General features: G+C 47.0%; 3 protein-coding genes across 4 annotated transcripts in view; 2 read left to right on the forward strand and 1 right to left on the reverse strand.

Annotated features, from left to right (window-relative positions):
- Window positions 1-1,744, reverse strand: part of LOC133116872 (trichohyalin-like) — a 30,482-nt gene extending 28,738 nt beyond the window's left edge. Inside the window, exon 1 of the mRNA XM_061226872.1 lies at window positions 1,624-1,744. Coding sequence (XP_061082856.1) covers window positions 1,624-1,665 — 42 coding nt within the window. The 5' untranslated portion in view covers window positions 1,666-1,744. The remainder of the gene's footprint in view (window positions 1-1,623) is intronic.
- A 746-nt stretch (window positions 1,745-2,490) lies between these two features.
- On the forward strand, window positions 2,491-12,153 carry cdc16 (cell division cycle 16 homolog (S. cerevisiae)). 2 transcript variants are annotated; one of them, XM_061226662.1, is made up of 18 exons: window positions 2,491-3,120; window positions 3,813-3,867; window positions 4,133-4,227; window positions 4,512-4,550; window positions 5,299-5,439; window positions 6,254-6,413; window positions 6,625-6,719; window positions 7,225-7,358; window positions 7,682-7,761; window positions 7,841-7,890; window positions 8,065-8,138; window positions 8,397-8,522; window positions 9,118-9,270; window positions 9,392-9,455; window positions 9,631-9,692; window positions 10,324-10,459; window positions 11,023-11,113; window positions 11,698-12,153. In XM_061226662.1, exons 1-18 carry the CDS (start codon window positions 3,073-3,075, stop codon window positions 11,985-11,987), a joined length of 1,893 nt encoding a protein of 630 aa, XP_061082646.1. In that variant the 5' UTR covers window positions 2,491-3,072; the 3' UTR covers window positions 11,988-12,153. The 2 variants fall into 2 exon arrangements, with proteins under 2 accessions (XP_061082646.1, XP_061082645.1); XM_061226661.1 differs by having other exon boundaries at window positions 4,130-4,227; window positions 11,698-12,152.
- A 753-nt stretch (window positions 12,154-12,906) lies between these two features.
- Window positions 12,907-17,003, forward strand: sumo1 (small ubiquitin like modifier 1). Its single transcript, XM_061226673.1, has 5 exons — window positions 12,907-13,032; window positions 13,951-14,025; window positions 14,589-14,666; window positions 15,179-15,250; window positions 15,399-17,003. Exons 1-5 carry the CDS (start codon window positions 13,021-13,023, stop codon window positions 15,468-15,470), a joined length of 309 nt encoding a protein of 102 aa, XP_061082657.1. The 5' UTR covers window positions 12,907-13,020; the 3' UTR covers window positions 15,471-17,003.
- The last annotated feature ends 265 nt before the right edge of the window (window positions 17,004-17,268 follow it).

Genomic DNA, 17,268 nt, shown 5'->3' on the forward strand with positions numbered 1-17,268 from the left:
GGTGTGTATTAACAGCCTGTCTACAATTCGGACTGCACTAAAATAGAAATTGGAAGGATGAGATAATTTGTACAAATGTTTACACTACTATTTTTATTTTCTAAGCAATGAAATGTAGTTAAAGGGCGGTCTGTAGCGTAGTGGTTAAATGACTGGGACACACAAGGTCGGTGGTTCTAATCCCATTACATTACATTACATTATTGGCATTTGGCAGACGCTCTTATCCAGAGCGACGTACAACAAAGTGCATACCCATAACCAGGGATAAGTTCGCTGAAAGACCCTAGAGGTAAGTACAATTTCAACTGCTACCTGTACAACAAAGATAAGGACAAGGGCCATTTTTTTTTTTTTTTTTTTTTTTTTTTTGAACAAACAAACAAACAGAGCAAAAGTCACCAAAGTTAACTATCCAAACACTGCTTACCTAGCCAACTAAAAATACCGATACACAAAGCAAGTCACAGAGACAACAATTAAGGTTCACAGGGAGGTAGGGAGGGATGGGGAGAGGTGCTGCTTGAAGAGGTGTGTCTTCAGCTTGCGCTTGAAGGTGGGGAGAGATTCTATAGTTCTGACCTCAACGGGGAGTTTGTTCCACCACCGTGGAGCCAGAACAGACAGTAGTCGTGAGCATGAGGTGGAGGTTCTGAGAGGGGGAGGTGCCAAGCGGCCTGTGGAGGCTGAACGAAGAGGTCTGGCAGGGGTGTAGGGTCTGATGATTTTTTGCAGATAAGCTGGGGAATCCCGGTGGGGAATCCCGGTGTTGCCACAATAAGATCTGCACAGCCGTTGGGCCCTTGAGCAAGTCTAATCAACTGTACATCGCTCTGGATAAGAGCGTCTGCCAAATGCCATTAATGTAATGTAGTTACATTATTTGCACTAAAATGATTAAATAAGACTAATCATAACTATTTAAGTCAGTGTTTTTTCCATCTGTTGACTCTGTGACCTTGTCTTTATAGAGTCAGCAGCCTGCAGCACTGCACTGCCGATGTTGTTTTTGGGGAACATCCTCACCAACTTCTTCCACGCTAATTTCAAAATAAACATAATTTAGGATGGTTCACTCTCAGCAAGTGGAATGTTTACACGTCTGTAAAATCTCATATAGCATCCTCTACTTTTTTTTTTTGCAGAGAGAGGATATCCCCTTGTTGTTTACTTGAGAATTATATGATTATATTTTTGTCTGTAAATAAATGTCATCCAGCACAGCCAAGCTGGTCATTTGCTGGTAGCTTGTCTGAGCTATGTTTGTCAAAACAAAGCTGGAGCTATTCAAACCAGGTCAAGCTGGAAGCTGGTCTGAACTGATCTACCAGCTAAACCATGTTGAGCTGGGAGCTGGTCTGAACTGACTGCAGGTGCCCTAGCTAGGTAAACACACTGGCGTCCCTCCCTACTTATCATAGTAACGTGAGTTAATAAGTGTCAAACTTACTCTTGTTACAGATTCCGGACACTCCTGTGAATACACTTCATAAACTTTTTTGCTTCGCGATATGAAAAGTGTTTATGTCATTGCATGACGGGCCATGCTAACACACAGTTTAAAACTTTATGCGCTGCTATTATCACCTATCGTTGCAAGAATTGTGTTAGCTAAGTACAAACCTTGAGTTTTCCATCATCTAGGTTCCTCCGTGTCTCGTCCATCGTTGTAATACACTTAAAAACATAATCACTGGCACCTCCGTTGTAAACAATAGCGTCAAACCTGCATTTACACTGCAGATCCACAACAAAAGTTCAGCAACCTCCTAACTGTCAGTACGTTTGTTTCAAAATGGCCGCCAATAACTTCGCCCTGCCCACATACAACAGTTCCTTTTGAGACAACCAATCAATACGCTTCATGGTCAATGACGTTTCTGAATGTGTTTGTGTGCTTCTCGAAACTCTTTCTCAGTTAATCGTGCGATTAAATGAATTCATGAAAACTTGCAACAATGTTCAGTGAGCAAATCACGGGCAGGTTGCGTTTTTGCTCTCATTACGACAAAAACTTACTTAAAAGAAAGCGTGAATTATTTGATTGTGCGTCTGTCAAGAGTTTTCTTACTAATTTTCCAGGCAGGACCGAGTGAGTGAGTGAGTGAGTGAGTGAGTTCAGATTGTTTGATGGATTCTTTGGTTCATGAAAATGAAGATAAGGATGAGAAATATGTTGTTGGAATGAAGGTGGATGGGAAGAAAATTGCGTCAATATTACTTTTGATGGAGATTTACCAGGGAGGGTTTCTTTTAGACGATGTTAGTTTCAGGGTGAGGGTATTTGAAAGGTTTCCACTGAGGTAGTATTGGTGTCAGGACTATGGACATGTGGCAGCTGTTTGCAGGAAAGAGGTGCACAGTAGAAGGTGTGGGAAAGACTGCACATTGTCTAAAGATAGGATGTTTGATATCACTGTGGGGTAATTATGAAGCGGGAGCAAAGCAGTGTGCAAGGAGGAAGAGGGAAAGATATGCAGAAGAAACAAGTAGAGCTGGAATAGAGGGGAAAGATATTGGGAGATGAGACTGAGAAATCATGCATATGGAAATTGGAAATATTTGGCTTTTATTGCAATGATGAGAAATTGTGCCAGCGAGATAGAAACAAAATCAGAGAGGAGCACGATGGTGGTGGTCGCAGCTAAAGCGATTTGGATATAACTGATGTTCAGGCGGACGATTTAGAATATGGATACAGTTATGGGTTAATTAAGGGTTTATTTAATTTAATTTTTGTTTATTAAAAGGAGAGGACAATGGCAGTAGGTGGCAGTAATCTTCAATTTACTAAACACCATAAAATACCGAAGAAGAAGAATAACTTTTATTGTGAAATCTCCTTCTTTAACGCCAACCGGAAGTAACTGAGTGCAATCTTTGTTGCTTGTTTAAGAATTCTTGCTAAGTTCACATTCCTAGCTTGAGACTCATCTGACAGCTTTGGTTGATAACGTTATGGCATATATATCATTAAGTAGTTATAGATTCTAAATGTAATTTTTCTGCGTATGAATGAAGCTAGAAATTTGAACGTTTTTGAATTCGAGGAGAAGGATTAAGATAGCCAAGATGAATCTTGAAAGGCTGCGAAAACTTGTACGACAGTATATCGATCAGGTAAGACAAATTGAGCGTAAACTAGCTAATGTTAGCTAGCATTTTCGGTTTTGCAGCAGTAGATTGTTTGCTTGCATGCGTGCTGGGTTTGGGGTCGTTGAGTAACACACTATGGCTGGCCCATTGAATTTGGACTGTGTTTTTTATTTTATTTTCTGACAACGTAACGTTACCATGAGCGCGTAATTCTAATGAAAGGGCCTATGCTAGCTAGGTTGCTCACTAACATTACGCGCGCTGTAGTTAGTTTGTAGTTGACTGCTTGCTCGCCAGCTAGTTAGCCTTCCTAAAATAAAGCATAATTATTCTGCCAGATATTTTCGCAATCTTTAAACCGGCCGCTCCCGCTTCCATGGTGCAGTGTTCGTTAGGCTAACTACAGTTGTACACACTTCACATTACAAGACGTGTTAGTTTGATATTGTTAGGTTAGTTCGCTAGTTATACTAGGATTCTTAATTTGTTGACATCTTTAGCTAAATGGTGAACTAACGACTAACTTTCAAAATAATTCTCTCATTAGTTCGAATGACAAGTAAACCCAGATGCTTTTTACACGTGACTTTGATCGTTTCTTAAATGTAAAATATTAACATGGCTTATTTTTATTGTCAGCTGTTTAAATGTTGCCGTTTGTCTGAACCAGTGTTTATTGTTCAATTTAATATATTTATTTGTTTCTTTTTTTGCAGCAAGAGTATCAAAGTGCCCTGTTTTTTGCAGACAAAATTGCATCATTGTCACATGGTGAGAATACGTTCATTTATGCTGTTTCCAAAGTAACCTGAGGTCAATGCTTTTCTTTTGAACAGTTTTGCAACGTGTGTGTGTCTGTGTCTGTCCATCCCTTATCCCCATTGCATTGCATTGCACAGTGTGTGTGTGTGTGTGTGTGTGTGTGTGTGTGTGTGTGTGTGTGTGTGTGTGTGTGTGTAAAATTGCATTCCTGTTAAAAATAGATTTGTGCGTTTCTGTTACTGTGGTAATTGGGGATTTCTGTTCTGCGCAGAAGACCCGCAGGACATCTATTGGCTGGCGCAGTGTCTTTATCTGACGTCACAATATCACAGAGCCTCTCATGCACTTCGGTCACGCAAACTGGACAAGGTAGTGTCACCTCTCCTGCGGTACTGATCTCTAAATGCCATACTGCGATACTGATCATTACATGCCATACCGCGATACTGATCTTTAAATGCAATACTGCGATACTGATCTCTAAATGCAATACTGCGATACTGATCTCGGAAAGCAATACTGAGCTACTATACTCTGGATGCAGTACTGCGATACTGATCTCTAAATTGCATGATTACTTCACTTTTCCACATTTATATTAAGATGGATATTCTCGATTCTAATCTATATTTGTTTCTTCCATTCCCACCCAGTCTTATGCGGCTTGTCAGTATCTTGCTGCTAAATGCCATGTAAGTATGAAGTGCAATGCGTGTGAACAAATCTGTGTAAAAGCGCTGTACATTATAGATCATAAATACTAGATCTGTTAGCCCTGTTGTATGTTGTCTGGGGGTGACATGGCTCAGGCAGTAAGAGCAGTCATCTGGCAGTCGGAGGGTTGCCGGTTCGATCCCCTGCCCGGGCTGTGTCGAAGTGTCCCTGGGCAAGACACTTAACCCCCAAACGCTCCTGACGAGCTGGTCGGTGCCTTGCTTGGCAGCCAATTGCCGTTGGTGTGTGAGTGTGTGTATGAATGGGTGAATGAGAAGCATCAGTTGTACAGCGCTTTGGATAAAGGCGCTATATAAATGCCAACCATTTACCATTTACCATTTGTCACTGGGAATGATACTTGTAGGGTAATTAAATGATAAAATAAAACAATGACCAAAGTAAAAAGGGGAACCATTAACAACTAGGGGGGAAAAAGTTCATCCATTTGATTGTCGTATTGTGATAAATAAATAAAAAAGACTTAACCAGGACTGTCCAATTGAGATTAAAAATATTTTTCAAGAGTGACCTGTTTTAGAGTGTGATCTCATTATAATCTCCCACAGTATTTATTTTAGCTCACCTGCACACTTTGTTTACATTTCTGAGCTAAAAGATATGCACTGTATCAGCACAGTTTAATGTGAAAATAACCTGAAATAGAAATGAAAGAAGGCAAAAGAGACGATCGAGCTTGTTCCAGGCGTGTGCTCTGTGCTTCAGTACGCTGCCAAAGAGTACCAGCAAGCCCTGGACATCCTGGACATGGAGGAGCCGGCCAGCCGGAGGCTGCTGGACCGGACTGTGAAGGAGGAGGCCGGGCTCCGTGAGGCCAGCCAGGACTGGGGCATGTCCACTGCGTCTGTGAGTGTGAGCTCTGCACTGCGCCACTGCACTGCGTCTGAGTGTGAGCGCTCCACTGTGTTTGAGTGTGAGCTCTCCACTGCGTCTGTGAGTGTGAACTCTCCACTGCGCCACTGTACTGCACTGTGTCTATGAGGGTGAGGTCTCCACTGTGTCTGTGTGTGAGCTCTCCACTGTGTCTGTGAGTGTGAGCTCTGCACTGCGTCTGTGAGTGTGAACTCTACTGTGTCACTGCACTGTCTGTGAGCTCTCCCCTGCGCCACTGCACTGTCTGTGTGTGAGCTCTCCACTGCATCTGTGAGTGTGAACTCTCCACTGTGCCACTGCACTGTGTCAGTGTGTAAGCTCTCCACTGCGTCTGTGAGTGTGAACTCTCCACTGTGTCTGTGAGTGTGAACTCTCCACTGCGCCACTGCACTGTGTCTGTGTGTGAGCTCTCCACTGCGTCTGAGTGTGAGCTCTCTGTGGTGTTGTGACAGATTTCACACAGCAGTATTGCTTATTTAATATATCGCTTGCGTGTTCAGCCGATGCTTTTGTCACGAATGACCTGAATTGTTTATTATTTTATAGCATTATAAAGAAAAAAGATCTTCTGTTTTGTTTTCTTTCTTTTATTCTTGGCCAAAGATGTGTGAGATCATTTGAGATGAGTGTGGAACACTCTGCTTGTTAATCTTTACCTGTTCGGATTCTCGGCATATTGCAATTTAGAATGTCATTTTGATCCCTGGGTTTTCTGAGGGATACTGATGGAGTTGCGTGCGTGTGTGCTTGTGTGCGTGTGTGTGTGTACATGTGTGTGTGTGTGCAGATAAACAGCTTCATCTGTCTGCTCCGGGGGAAGATCTATGATGCCATGGACAACAGGCCCCTGGCCACGTCCAGCTACAAAGAGGCCTTGAAACTGAATGTGTTCTGCTTCGAAGCTTTCGACCTGCTAACCTCCCACCACATGCTCACAGCACAGGAAGGTATGTCGGTATATATGAAGGTATTCCAGTAAGCTGAGTAAGAAATGTAAAATGTAAATGTTTAGTGTCTGGCTCCTGTATGAGGCTGGAGACGCTGATATCCCTGAGGTGTTGGAGTCTGAGGGCCTCAGGTGCGACCTGCTCCGGGTGCAACCTGCCGGTGTCCTGCTCCTTTGCCCTGAGGGACTCGTGCGTCGTCTTGTCTCTGCAGAAAAGGACTTCCTGGACGCGCTTCCCCTCAGTGAACAGTGCACGGAGGAGGAGCAGGAGCTTCTGCGCTTTCTGTTTGAGAACAGGCTGAAGAAGGTGGGCTTTACCTCCTGAGAAAAACCACAGCTTACAGTTCGTTTTTTTGACCGCAGATTTCATTGAGATAAATTTAGCAAATTGTCGGTGCCGTTCTAAAAGTGGAATCTCACTGTTCCCTCACTCGGTGAGTGACCGAGGTCATTGTCAGGGAACATCAACTCACGGTCCTCGAGGGCTGAGAACTGCCGCTTTTCCACCCTCCCTTTACCTGGGTCTGGTGTGAAGTCATTCTCAGGTGTGAAGTCAGTCTGGCCAATCAGTCGCTGTAATTCAGTTCTGTAATTACTTCAGTTAGTAATTTTCTTTTCTTCGGGAGAAAAGAAATCCAGGGCTGGATTTGGATTAGAGAGACAAAACTTAATGATTCCTGCTGTATGCAGACAACATTGCAAAAGGTATGCACAACTGCCTGTCATTTTTTTAAATATAAATTCTGTGATGCAAGTGTCGTTGACTGAAGTTTTTGCTGTCCCACTAACAAGTTCTCTCTCTCTGCTCCCAGTATAACAAGCCCAGCAAGGTGGTCGTCCCGGAAACGGTCAGCGGCCTTCAGGACAACCTGGATGTTGTGGTCTCCCTCGCCGAGAGGCACTATTACAACTGTGACTTTAAAATGTGCTACAAGCTGACGTCTATGTGAGCGCTCCGTCCGTCACCATTAAAACCACACTGCTCCTCTCCCAGCGCTGGGCTTCTGCCATCAACACATCGCTTTATTAACCTTTCAGTCCCCGACCTTACACCTGTTCAACCAATCAAAGTCGCTTGCTTTGATCCCCAGTTAAACTTCTCTACTTCCTCAACCAAAGCCAAAATCCCCACTTCATATTGGGCTCGGGACTGAAAGGGTTTACATTTCAGACTGAATGGAGAATACTGTCTGTAGCTTTTTAATGAGAAGGTCTGAGTCTGACTTTGTTTGCGAGACGGATCGTGACGAATCGTTCCTCCTGTTCCAGGGTGATGGTGAAGGATCCATTCCACGCCAGCTGTCTCCCGGTGCACATAGGAACGCTGGTTGAGCTCAGCAAAGCCAACGGTAAGTGTTTTCTGTTCCCGTCCTTATCACTGACTCACTCACACACTATGACTATTTACACCACTGTTTATCTCCACAGAACTCTTTTACCTCTCACATAAATTGGTGGATTTGTACCCAAATAGTCCCGTAAGTAGAGTTTTTGTTTCTTCCACTATACCGATGTTGTTGTGTTTTCCCTGTGTCATAAACGGGTACTAATTCAAGCATCTAGGTGTTGTATGACAGCAGTGACCCATTCTTATTTAAACTTTGTACTTGTCCATACTGCAGAGTGACTTCCTCACCTGAATCTTCCCGCAGGTGTCCTGGTTTGCAGTCGGGTGCTACTATTTAATGGTGGGCCATAAAAACGAGCATGCACGTAGATATCTTAGGTAAGAACCTTTTACACTAGCAAATGTGAATCTGAAGAAATTATCCAGAATTTCTATTTTTTGTTTTATTTTTGAAATAAAATGTATGAAAAGCATATTTGCAGATATTTGGCATTATAATGACTTATAGGAGAAAAACAAATGATCCATATCCTTGTCTACAGAATTGAATGTGCAGGCACAGTGGACCGTTTACACAGTGATGTGGGCTTTGTACTGGGGAATATAATGGCCTGTGTCTGTGTCTGTGTCCCACAGCAAAGCCACCACCCTGGACCGGACGTACGGGCCGGCGTGGATCGCGTACGGTCACTCCTTCGCTGTGGAGAGCGAGCACGACCAGGCCATGGCGGCATACTTCACCGCTGCACAGCTCATGAAAGGGTGGGTGTGTTTCCGGGGAGGTCAGAGGTCACACACAGAGTGAAGGCTGCTGGGAGATGGAGTATCAGCCGCTGTGCTGATGTGGCTGATGTGGCTGATGTGACTGTTGCACTAACTGGAATGTTGCTGCCGTATCTCAATGCATGCAGATGTAACCGGTGTGTGTGTGTGTGTACACCTACAGATGTAGCATAGATTGATAGATTGTTCATTGTCTGTCCTCATTTGCCTTTTAAAATAAAAAGGTCTTTGTCTGTTTTGTTTTTTTTGTGTGTCCGTGTGCGTGTCCGTGTGCGTGTCCGTGTGCGTGTCCGTGTCCGTGTCCGTGTGCGTGTCCGTGTCCGTGTGCGTGTCCGTGTGCGTGTCCGTGTGCGTGTCCGTGTGCGTGTCCGTGTCCGTGTGCGTGTGCGTGTCCGTGTTGTGCGTGTCCGTGTGCGTGTCCTTGTGTGTGTCTGTGTTGTGCGTGTCCGTGTGCGTGTCCGTGTGCGTGTCCGTGTGTGTGTCTGTGTTGTGCGTGTCCGTGTGCGTGTCCGTGTGCGTGTCCGTGTGCGTGTCCGTGTGCGTGTCCGTGTGTGTCCGTGGTGTGCGTGTGTAGGTGCCACCTCCCCATGCTGTACATTGGGCTGGAGTACGGCCTGACCAAGAACTCCAAACTGGCCGAGCGCTTCTTCAGCCAGGCCCTGAGCATCGCGCCCGAGGACCCCTTCCTCATCCACGAGGTGGCCGTGGTGGCCTTCCAGAACGGAGAGTGAGTGCAGCCTGTCGAGCAGCCCCTGAGGGCTAAGGGGCCCGTGGCCTCACGCCTAAAAATATGTGCTGACTTTTTTTTTTTTTTTTTTCTCACTTTGTTTTGCTGTGTGATGGCTCAGCTGGAAGACTGCAGAGAAGCTGTTCCTTGATGCGATGGAGAAAATGAAAGCCATCGGAAATGAGGTAGCTGTGCTTCAGGGTTTTATAATCTGTGAAGTTCTCATTGCTTATTCTCTCTTTTTTTGAAACATTGATTCTGAATTCTGTTAGAAAAGCCGGTTTGGTTTCTAGTGTGGCCAGTTTGATGTCTGTATTGTAGTATTTCTGATTTTTAGCTCTGTTGTCGGCTTGCTTTCAGGTCACTGTGGACAAATGGGAGCCGTTGCTGAACAACATGGGTCACGTGTGCCGCAAGCTGAAGTAAGCTCATGTCTGTTATCATCACTGTTTGTGATATGAAGTCAGTCTGGCTTTGCACAAGTTAAATACATCAGCGCACACCTGTCAAAACTTCTCATGATGAAGTTATAAATATGCACAAGAATAGTGCTTATTAACATATGCTTTTTTGCTTAGCATGTGCTACATGTGTAAAGTGCGACATGGCTCAGGCAGTAAGAGCAGTCGTCTGGCAGTCGGAGGGTTGCCGGTTCGATCCCCCGCCCGGGCTGTGTCGAAGTGTCCCTGAGCGAGACACCTAACCCCCAAAATGCTCCTGACGAGCTGGTCGGGGCCTTGCATGGCAGCCAATCGCCGTCGGTGTGTGAGTGTGTGTATGAATGGGTGAATGGAGAAGCATCAATTGTACAGCGCTTCGGATAAAGGTGCTATATAAATGCCTGCCATTTACCGTTTACCAAAGTAGTGTGCTTTATTAATGCTTTAAGGGAATTTCCCCCAAAAACAGGTTTCGCAATTATGGCCAACCACTCGGCACCTCTGGTTTAATACTGTAACAGCCCTGGCAAAGATGGCGGCTGAGAGTCCTATAGCTGTGAATATTGATCTGTAGTGTGCTGAGGTCAGACCTCACGTTGGTCTTTCTCTGCAGGAAGTACGCCCGGGCGCTGGAGTACCACCGGCAGGCCCTGGTGCTCATCCCGCAGCACGCCTCCACGTACTCCGCCATCGGCTACGTGCACAGCCTCATGGGAGATTTTGAGAGCGCCATCGACTACTTTCACACGGTAAGGGCCAACAAGCTTCATACATCTGGTATAACAGTATAACCTCCCCCTAGTTTTTAATCTGATCTGATCCTGCTCTGTATCCAACTCCACAAAATGTCCTTTAAAAACAACCTTTTTTAAAAAAATGTCTTTAAATATTGCTGGGGCGGCACGGATGGTGCAGTGGGTAGCACTGGCGCCTCACAGCAAGGAGGTCCTGGGTTCAAATCCCCGTCGGCCGGGGCCTCTCTGTGTGGAGTTTGCATGTTCTCCCCGTGTCTGCGTGGGTTTCCTCCGGGTACTCCGGTTTCCTCCCACAGTCCAAAGACATGCAAGTTAGGCTGATTGGAGAGTCTAAATTGCCCATAAGTATGAGTGTGTGAGTGAATGGTGTGTGTGTGCCCTGCGATGGACTGGCGACCTGTCCAGGGTGTATTCCTGCCTTTCGCCCCAATGTATGCTGGGATAAGCTCCAGCCCCCCCACGACCCTGTTCAGGAGCCGGTTAGAATAATGAATGAATGAATTAATTAATTCATTAATTAATATTGCTGCATTGTTTTGTCTTCCCTTTGGTGACAGGCACTTGGTCTCAAACGGGACGATTCCTTCTCTGTGACCATGCTCGGCCACTGCATCGAGATGTACATCGGGGAAACGGATGCCTATATCGGTAAGAGGTTGTTTTCACTCTTCCTGGTATTCATTTATCGTACTGTCCTGCAGTATCATGGCCGCCCAGCTTCTCTTTAATGAGCAGAATGAAACTTCTCATTACATATTCATCTCTGGGTGATGTAGTGAGGTGGTAATGGGGGCTCTGGGTAATGTAGTGAGGTTGTAATGGGGGCTCTGGGTAATGTAGTGATGTGGTAATGGGGGCTCTGGGTAATGTAGTGAGGTGGTAATGGGGGCTCTGGGTAATGTAGTGAGGTGGTAATGGGGGCTCTGGGTAATGTAGTGAGGTGGTAATGGGGGCTCTGGGTAATGTAGTGAGGTGGTAATGGGGGCTCTGGGTAATGTAGTGAGGTGGTAATGGGGGCTCTGGGTAATGTAGTGAGGTGGTAATGGGGGCTCTGGGTAATGTAGTGAGGTGGTAATGGGGGCTCTGGGTAATGTAGTGAGGTGGTAATGGGGGCTCTGGGTAATGTAGTGAGGTGGTAATGGGGGCTCTGGGTAATGTAGTGAGGTGGTAATGGGGGCTCTGGGTAATTTGGTGAGATGGTCATGGGGGCTCTGGGTTGCTGGGCATTGCAGGGACGGACATTAAGGACAAGCCGCGGGGCAGCCTGAACACGCCGGCGCTGATCGAGGTGTTGAACACGTCGGCGGACGGCAGTGAGGCTCGCACCACGCAGCCCCTGGAGGAGAGCGGCATCATGGCGCTGGAGACCTCGCCCGCCAACCCCGAGAAGCCGGCCGACACCCCCTTCCCCCGCACCCTGTCCCCCTCCGAGCTCTCCTTCCCCCGCTCGCTACCCCCGGACTGCTTCATGTACGAGAGTGACATGATGCTGGAGACCTCCATGTCCGACACCAGCATGTGACCGCCTCGGATTGGCCGAAGATTCCAGCCCCGCCCACCTCCCTGTGTATGGGCTGTGGTCTCCTGGGAAACGGACCCCCCCCCCCCCCCCCCCCCAATGACTGACCGGGACGGACAGAGCCCCCTGTGTGGCCCACCTGTGGATTTTCACTTTGAATAAATAAACTGAGCAATGCACTGTTCTGTGCTTTTGTTTCTTTTGAAACATACAATAAAAGTTTATTAAAGGATAGGCCCTTGAGATTAAACCATCTCGTTAGTACTGTATTTCACCTACCATACGGGGAACAATAGACCAGACCAGCGAATACGGGTACTTTGGCGTAATCGGATATTTGACCTAAATTAGCTGTCTTGGCAACAATATCCGATCTTTTCCTCGAGAACAATATCCTCGAGAAGGGGCGTGGCTATGGCGGTGACTCGCCGGCCTGGTCTGTCCTTGTCTCTGCGATTGTGTTAAATTAAGTCTTTCGCAAAGATTCTGCTTTCATTTTTTTGAGATGGTAAAACACACACGATGGTAAAACTCTCAGATTTGTCTAAACTCCAACAGCAGTAAATACAGAATGATGTTAGCTATGCAGGGAGGAGAATAGAATTTCACATTTTGGCTGGAGCTCTTGTGGACAATACTGGCGTATTTTATGCACCGTATTCTTACAGACAACCTACACATTGTCATTTTACATATGTGACATAGACTGAGAAGTTTTGTTTTTGTTTTTCGTTGTGGGATGTCGGGTAACCACGACAACCTACTCTTCCTGGCCGTCAGAGTTGATTAAATTATATTTCTTGGCCATTGTCCTGTGATCCGTACTCCACCACGGTAGATGGCGCTATGAAACTAATCCTGATGAGGAACTTGCCTGTGTTTGACGGCGTTTCCTGTGGAAGTCCCTCCTCAAACCCGATGAGGTCAGTGTCTCTGTTTTTGTGGGGGTTGTCGACAGGAGTGGACCCGAAGGCAAATACTGAACTTAAACAATAAAAAATACGTTTCTAATCAGGTTACACGGAAAACATACATCATGTCAGATACGGTAAGTGTGCGTTGGTTTACGCGCAAATTAATGAAGCCGACTACACTAACGGGCTTCGGTGGCTAGTCAGGCCGAGTAGAATTTACAACGATCTAGCCAGCTAGCTAACATCTCGTTATTAGCTGATTCCGCCTAACTAGCAAACGTTATATTGCTTGTTAGACTTTGAATGGCAATTAATGCAGTCTTGTAACTAGCTAGATTCGGTATCTAAATGAAATTTCTGTCGAAACCATCTTTGCTGCGAGGTGTTTATATTAGCAAGCTAGCCTGCTGGTCCCAACCAGTCCATAACATAGCGAACACACTGGATTTTTAACGTCAACTCGCGGCTGATGAACGGTAACCCTTTAGCTTGTTTGCTTGCTACCCAGCCAAACGGTTGTGGCATCCGAGAAAGCACGCTGTGTTATTTTTCAGTTCGGTGTTGTGTAGCTAGTGAGCCTGCTAGCTAGCTAGCTGGGTCACGTTGAACATGACAATACAAGGTAGAAAGCTATAAGATAATTCAATAAATTGTTGAGAATTAATTGGTAGCTACTAGGCTGCTACTATTCTCGGTTGTCAATGAGATCATTTAGACAAGAAGGCTTTGTATCATTGCCCGTGCCACTGCTTGGATAACTGAATCTGTCTGTCATCATGACTCATAAGACGCTGTGTTTATATGGTTCAGATTCTCGTCCATGTTTGGGTCCAGTAGCGCTAACTGATTTTATGTTTGCCTGTGCTTGCTGGCTAGGGAGCTAGATTCGTCAGGATTTTGACAGTTAACACTGACATTCTTGTGTTAAAATGGCATTTACACTAGGTGAATTGTTGGTTTGTTAAATAGAGTGGGCAGAAGTCTGCCAAATAGTGCGATGTGTTTTTCTAGAAACATTTAAGTCGGTTTTAAGTTGCACCCAAATGTTGCAGGAGACGAAACCGTCCAGCCAGGACGCAGGAGACAAGAAGGATGGGGAGTACATCAAACTGAAGGTGATTGGCCAGGTAAGAGCAGGTTGGCGGGGGCTGAGTGATGTCATGTCTTTGGACCCCGGGTTTAAGTGGCTGTGTAGCCTACATTTTACATTTACATTTTAGTCATTTGGCAGACGCTTGTAATCCAAAGTGCTCCTCAGCAGTTGTGTTTTCAGTCTGCGTCAAAATATGGGGAGGGATTCTTCTGTTATGATAGTGGTAGGCAGGTCATTCCACCACTGAGGAACCAGGACACAGAACACACCTGAACCTGCCAACTATTCCTGGGCCCCATATTCCTGGAGATTTAGTGATATTTAAGGTTGTAGGTGAATGAGGTGGTTAAATGGGCTGGATGGCTGCTTCTTGACATTACGCATTCTTGTGCTCTTAAGATGTTCTTATGCAGATTTACAGGAATGGCAGTGGGATGGGTTTTTGCGTTTTATTTAGACGGTGGAAGTGGTCACAGCTAGAGTAGGATTGCTATACCTGCCGCAGTGGGCTAAGACCCTAGCCTATGGGGGAGAGGTCTGGTCACAGAGGGACGTCTTTAAATGTAGCGCTCACTGGTGACCCGTTCCCTCTCTCAGGACAACAGCGAAATCCACTTCAAAGTGAAGATGACGACGCACCTGAAGAAACTGAAGGAGTCGTACAGCCAGAGACAGGTGAGTGTACCTGCACCACAGGGCCTGCTCAGGAGTCAGGTGAGTGCCCCTGCTCCACAGGGCCTGCTCAGGGGACAGGTGAGTGCCCCTGCCCCACAGGGCCTGCTCAGGAGACAGGTGAGTGCCCCTGCCCCACAGGGCCTGCTCAGGAGACAGGTGAGTGCCCCTGCCCCACAGGGCCTGCTCAGGAGACAGGTGAGTGCCCCTGCACCACAGGGCCAGCTCAGGAGACAGGTGAGTGAACCACAGGGCCTGCTCAGGAGACAGGTGAGTGCCCCTGCACCACAGGGCCTGCTCAGGAGACAGGTGAGTGCACCACAGGGCCTGCTCAGGAGACAGGTGAGTGCCCCTGCACCACAGGGCCTGCTCAGGAGACAGGTGAGTGCACCACAGGGCCTGCTCAGGAGACAGGTGAGTGCCCCTGCCCCACAGGGCCTGCTAAGTTGTGTCTGTGAAGCCGTCTGTCAGAAGCTTTACTGATTCATTCTCTATTTTTGTTTCATCTTCCTCAGGGTGTTCCAATGAATTCTCTACGGTTTCTGTTTGAAGGACAGAGAATCGCAGACAACCAAACTCCCAAAGAGGTGTGTTGATCTACTCCCTGCTTCTGACTGACTGACTGACTGAGTCACTGACTGAGGTCTAATCCCTCTCTCCCTCTCCCTCTCCCTCTCCCGCTCTCCCGCTCTCCCTCTCTCCCTCTCTTCCCCTCTCTCTCTCTCTCTCTCTCAGTTGGGCATGGAGGACGAGGATGTGATTGAAGTGTATCAGGAGCAGACGGGAGGAGGACATCGGAACAATTAGGCTCTCTGTACATTTCACCTCAGTTATTTTTTTATTTTATTTTTTTAAAGTAATTTTTTTTCGTTATTTTTTTGTTATTTTTTTGGGCTTGTTTCTTGTTCTCCTCTTTGTAGGAAGAGGCTGAAACTACCAGAGTGAAACTGCTGTTCCCCCGGGGGTCGGTGAGCCGGGCCTTCTTGCCCCGGGCTCCAGACGCCCCCCCTGCGCACTCTCCCCCCCAGAGCTGCGGCTCTCTGACGGCTTCACGCAGTGTGTGGGACACATGAACACGCAACCTTTCATACGCGGCAGAGAAACGGGCCTGAGTGCCAGGCGGAGTGGAGGTGTGGACGGTGTGTCCCCTCCCCTCCAGCAGAGGGCAGTGTTCTCTCCTGCTTCAGGTTTCTGTGATGTCTGTGATGGACGGTAAATTCATGGTAAAATCAGTGCTGGACCGCCCCCCCCCCCCCCTCCCCATGAGTGATGTGGACTCATCACGAGAGTTAGCCCCCCCGTGGTTGTGTGCATCCTGTAGCGTCGTGCTTAAGGTACGTGACTGGGACGCGCATGGTCGGTGGTTCGATCCCCGGTGCAGCCACGATAAGATCCACACAGCCGTTGGGCCCTTGAGCAAGGGGAGGGGAGGATTGTCGCCTGCTTAGTCTAAATCAACTGCTTTGGATAAAAGCGTCGGCCAAGTGACGTGCAATGCGTCTCTGCACCTCAGTTACAGCCCGCTGAGGGATCGCCATGGCGATCACTGCTGCCGGAGTGATGACGTGCTGTGCTCATCGCGCCGCGTCCACCGATTGGTTCTCTGTAAAAGCCCCTCAGACCAATCAGCAGTCAAGTCAGATGTTCCCTCCTCCTCCTCCTCCTCCTCCTGTGGAGAAGGGCTTCTGTAGGCGGTGCGGTCGTGGGTTTCCCTGCTGTGTTCATTCGGAAATGTCGGGAGCGCTGTTCAGAAGCTGCATCCTCTGGTGTAACTGGAGTGTAAAGTATCAAATATCGGAGAAATCCAATGCGTACATGTTCGGCAGCCTGTATATTTTGTAAACATTTTTCGATTTGCTGTGTAGATTAGGCGGTGTTTATTTATACTGGCACACAAAATCAAGTGCAGTTTCTGTATGAGAGGAACGCTGCAGACACTCCGCTCCCCCTGCAGAGAGACGCCCAGGGCTGTGTGTGGATCCCGTGCAGACGAACAGGTCCGATTCTGATCTGGTCTGGATCGCTGGCTTTGTTCTCGGAGCGTAGCGATCGTGCGATCTAGTCACCGGTGGCTCTGTGCGGATTATTCCCAGCACAGTGAAGTTAAAAATAAAAAATGTTAAAAATGCAAGTCCCATCTCGCTGTGCTCCAGAAGCCCTTTGATGTCACACGCCTCTGTTTCCATGGTGATGACAGAGGGCTGTGATGATGTCATCACCCCAACTCTTTCTGTAGAGTAAGAGTTGCTCTGAGTGGTTTGAGATTGTAAGAGTTTTTTTTGTTTTTGTTTTTTCTCCCTCCCTGTTTTTTAAATAAAATGTGTTACAAAAGATTTAAAATTCTGTTTGTGTGTTACGACTATTACAACTCCATTTGGCTGTACTCCATTCCTAATTGGAGGGCGGCCTATAGCGTAGTGGTTAAGGTAAATGACTGGGACACGCAAGGTCGCTGGTTCAATTCCCGGTGTAGCCACAATAAGATCTGCACAGCCGTTGGGCCCCTGAGCAAGGTCCCCAACCCTGCATTGCTCCAGGGGAGGATTGTCTCCTGCTTAGTCTGATGAACTTCGCTGTACATCGCTCTGGATAAGAGCGTCTGCCA

The sequence above is a fragment of the Conger conger genome, chromosome 17 (genome assembly GCF_963514075.1).
Source record: "Conger conger chromosome 17, fConCon1.1, whole genome shotgun sequence".
NCBI lineage: Eukaryota > Metazoa > Chordata > Actinopteri > Anguilliformes > Congridae > Conger > Conger conger.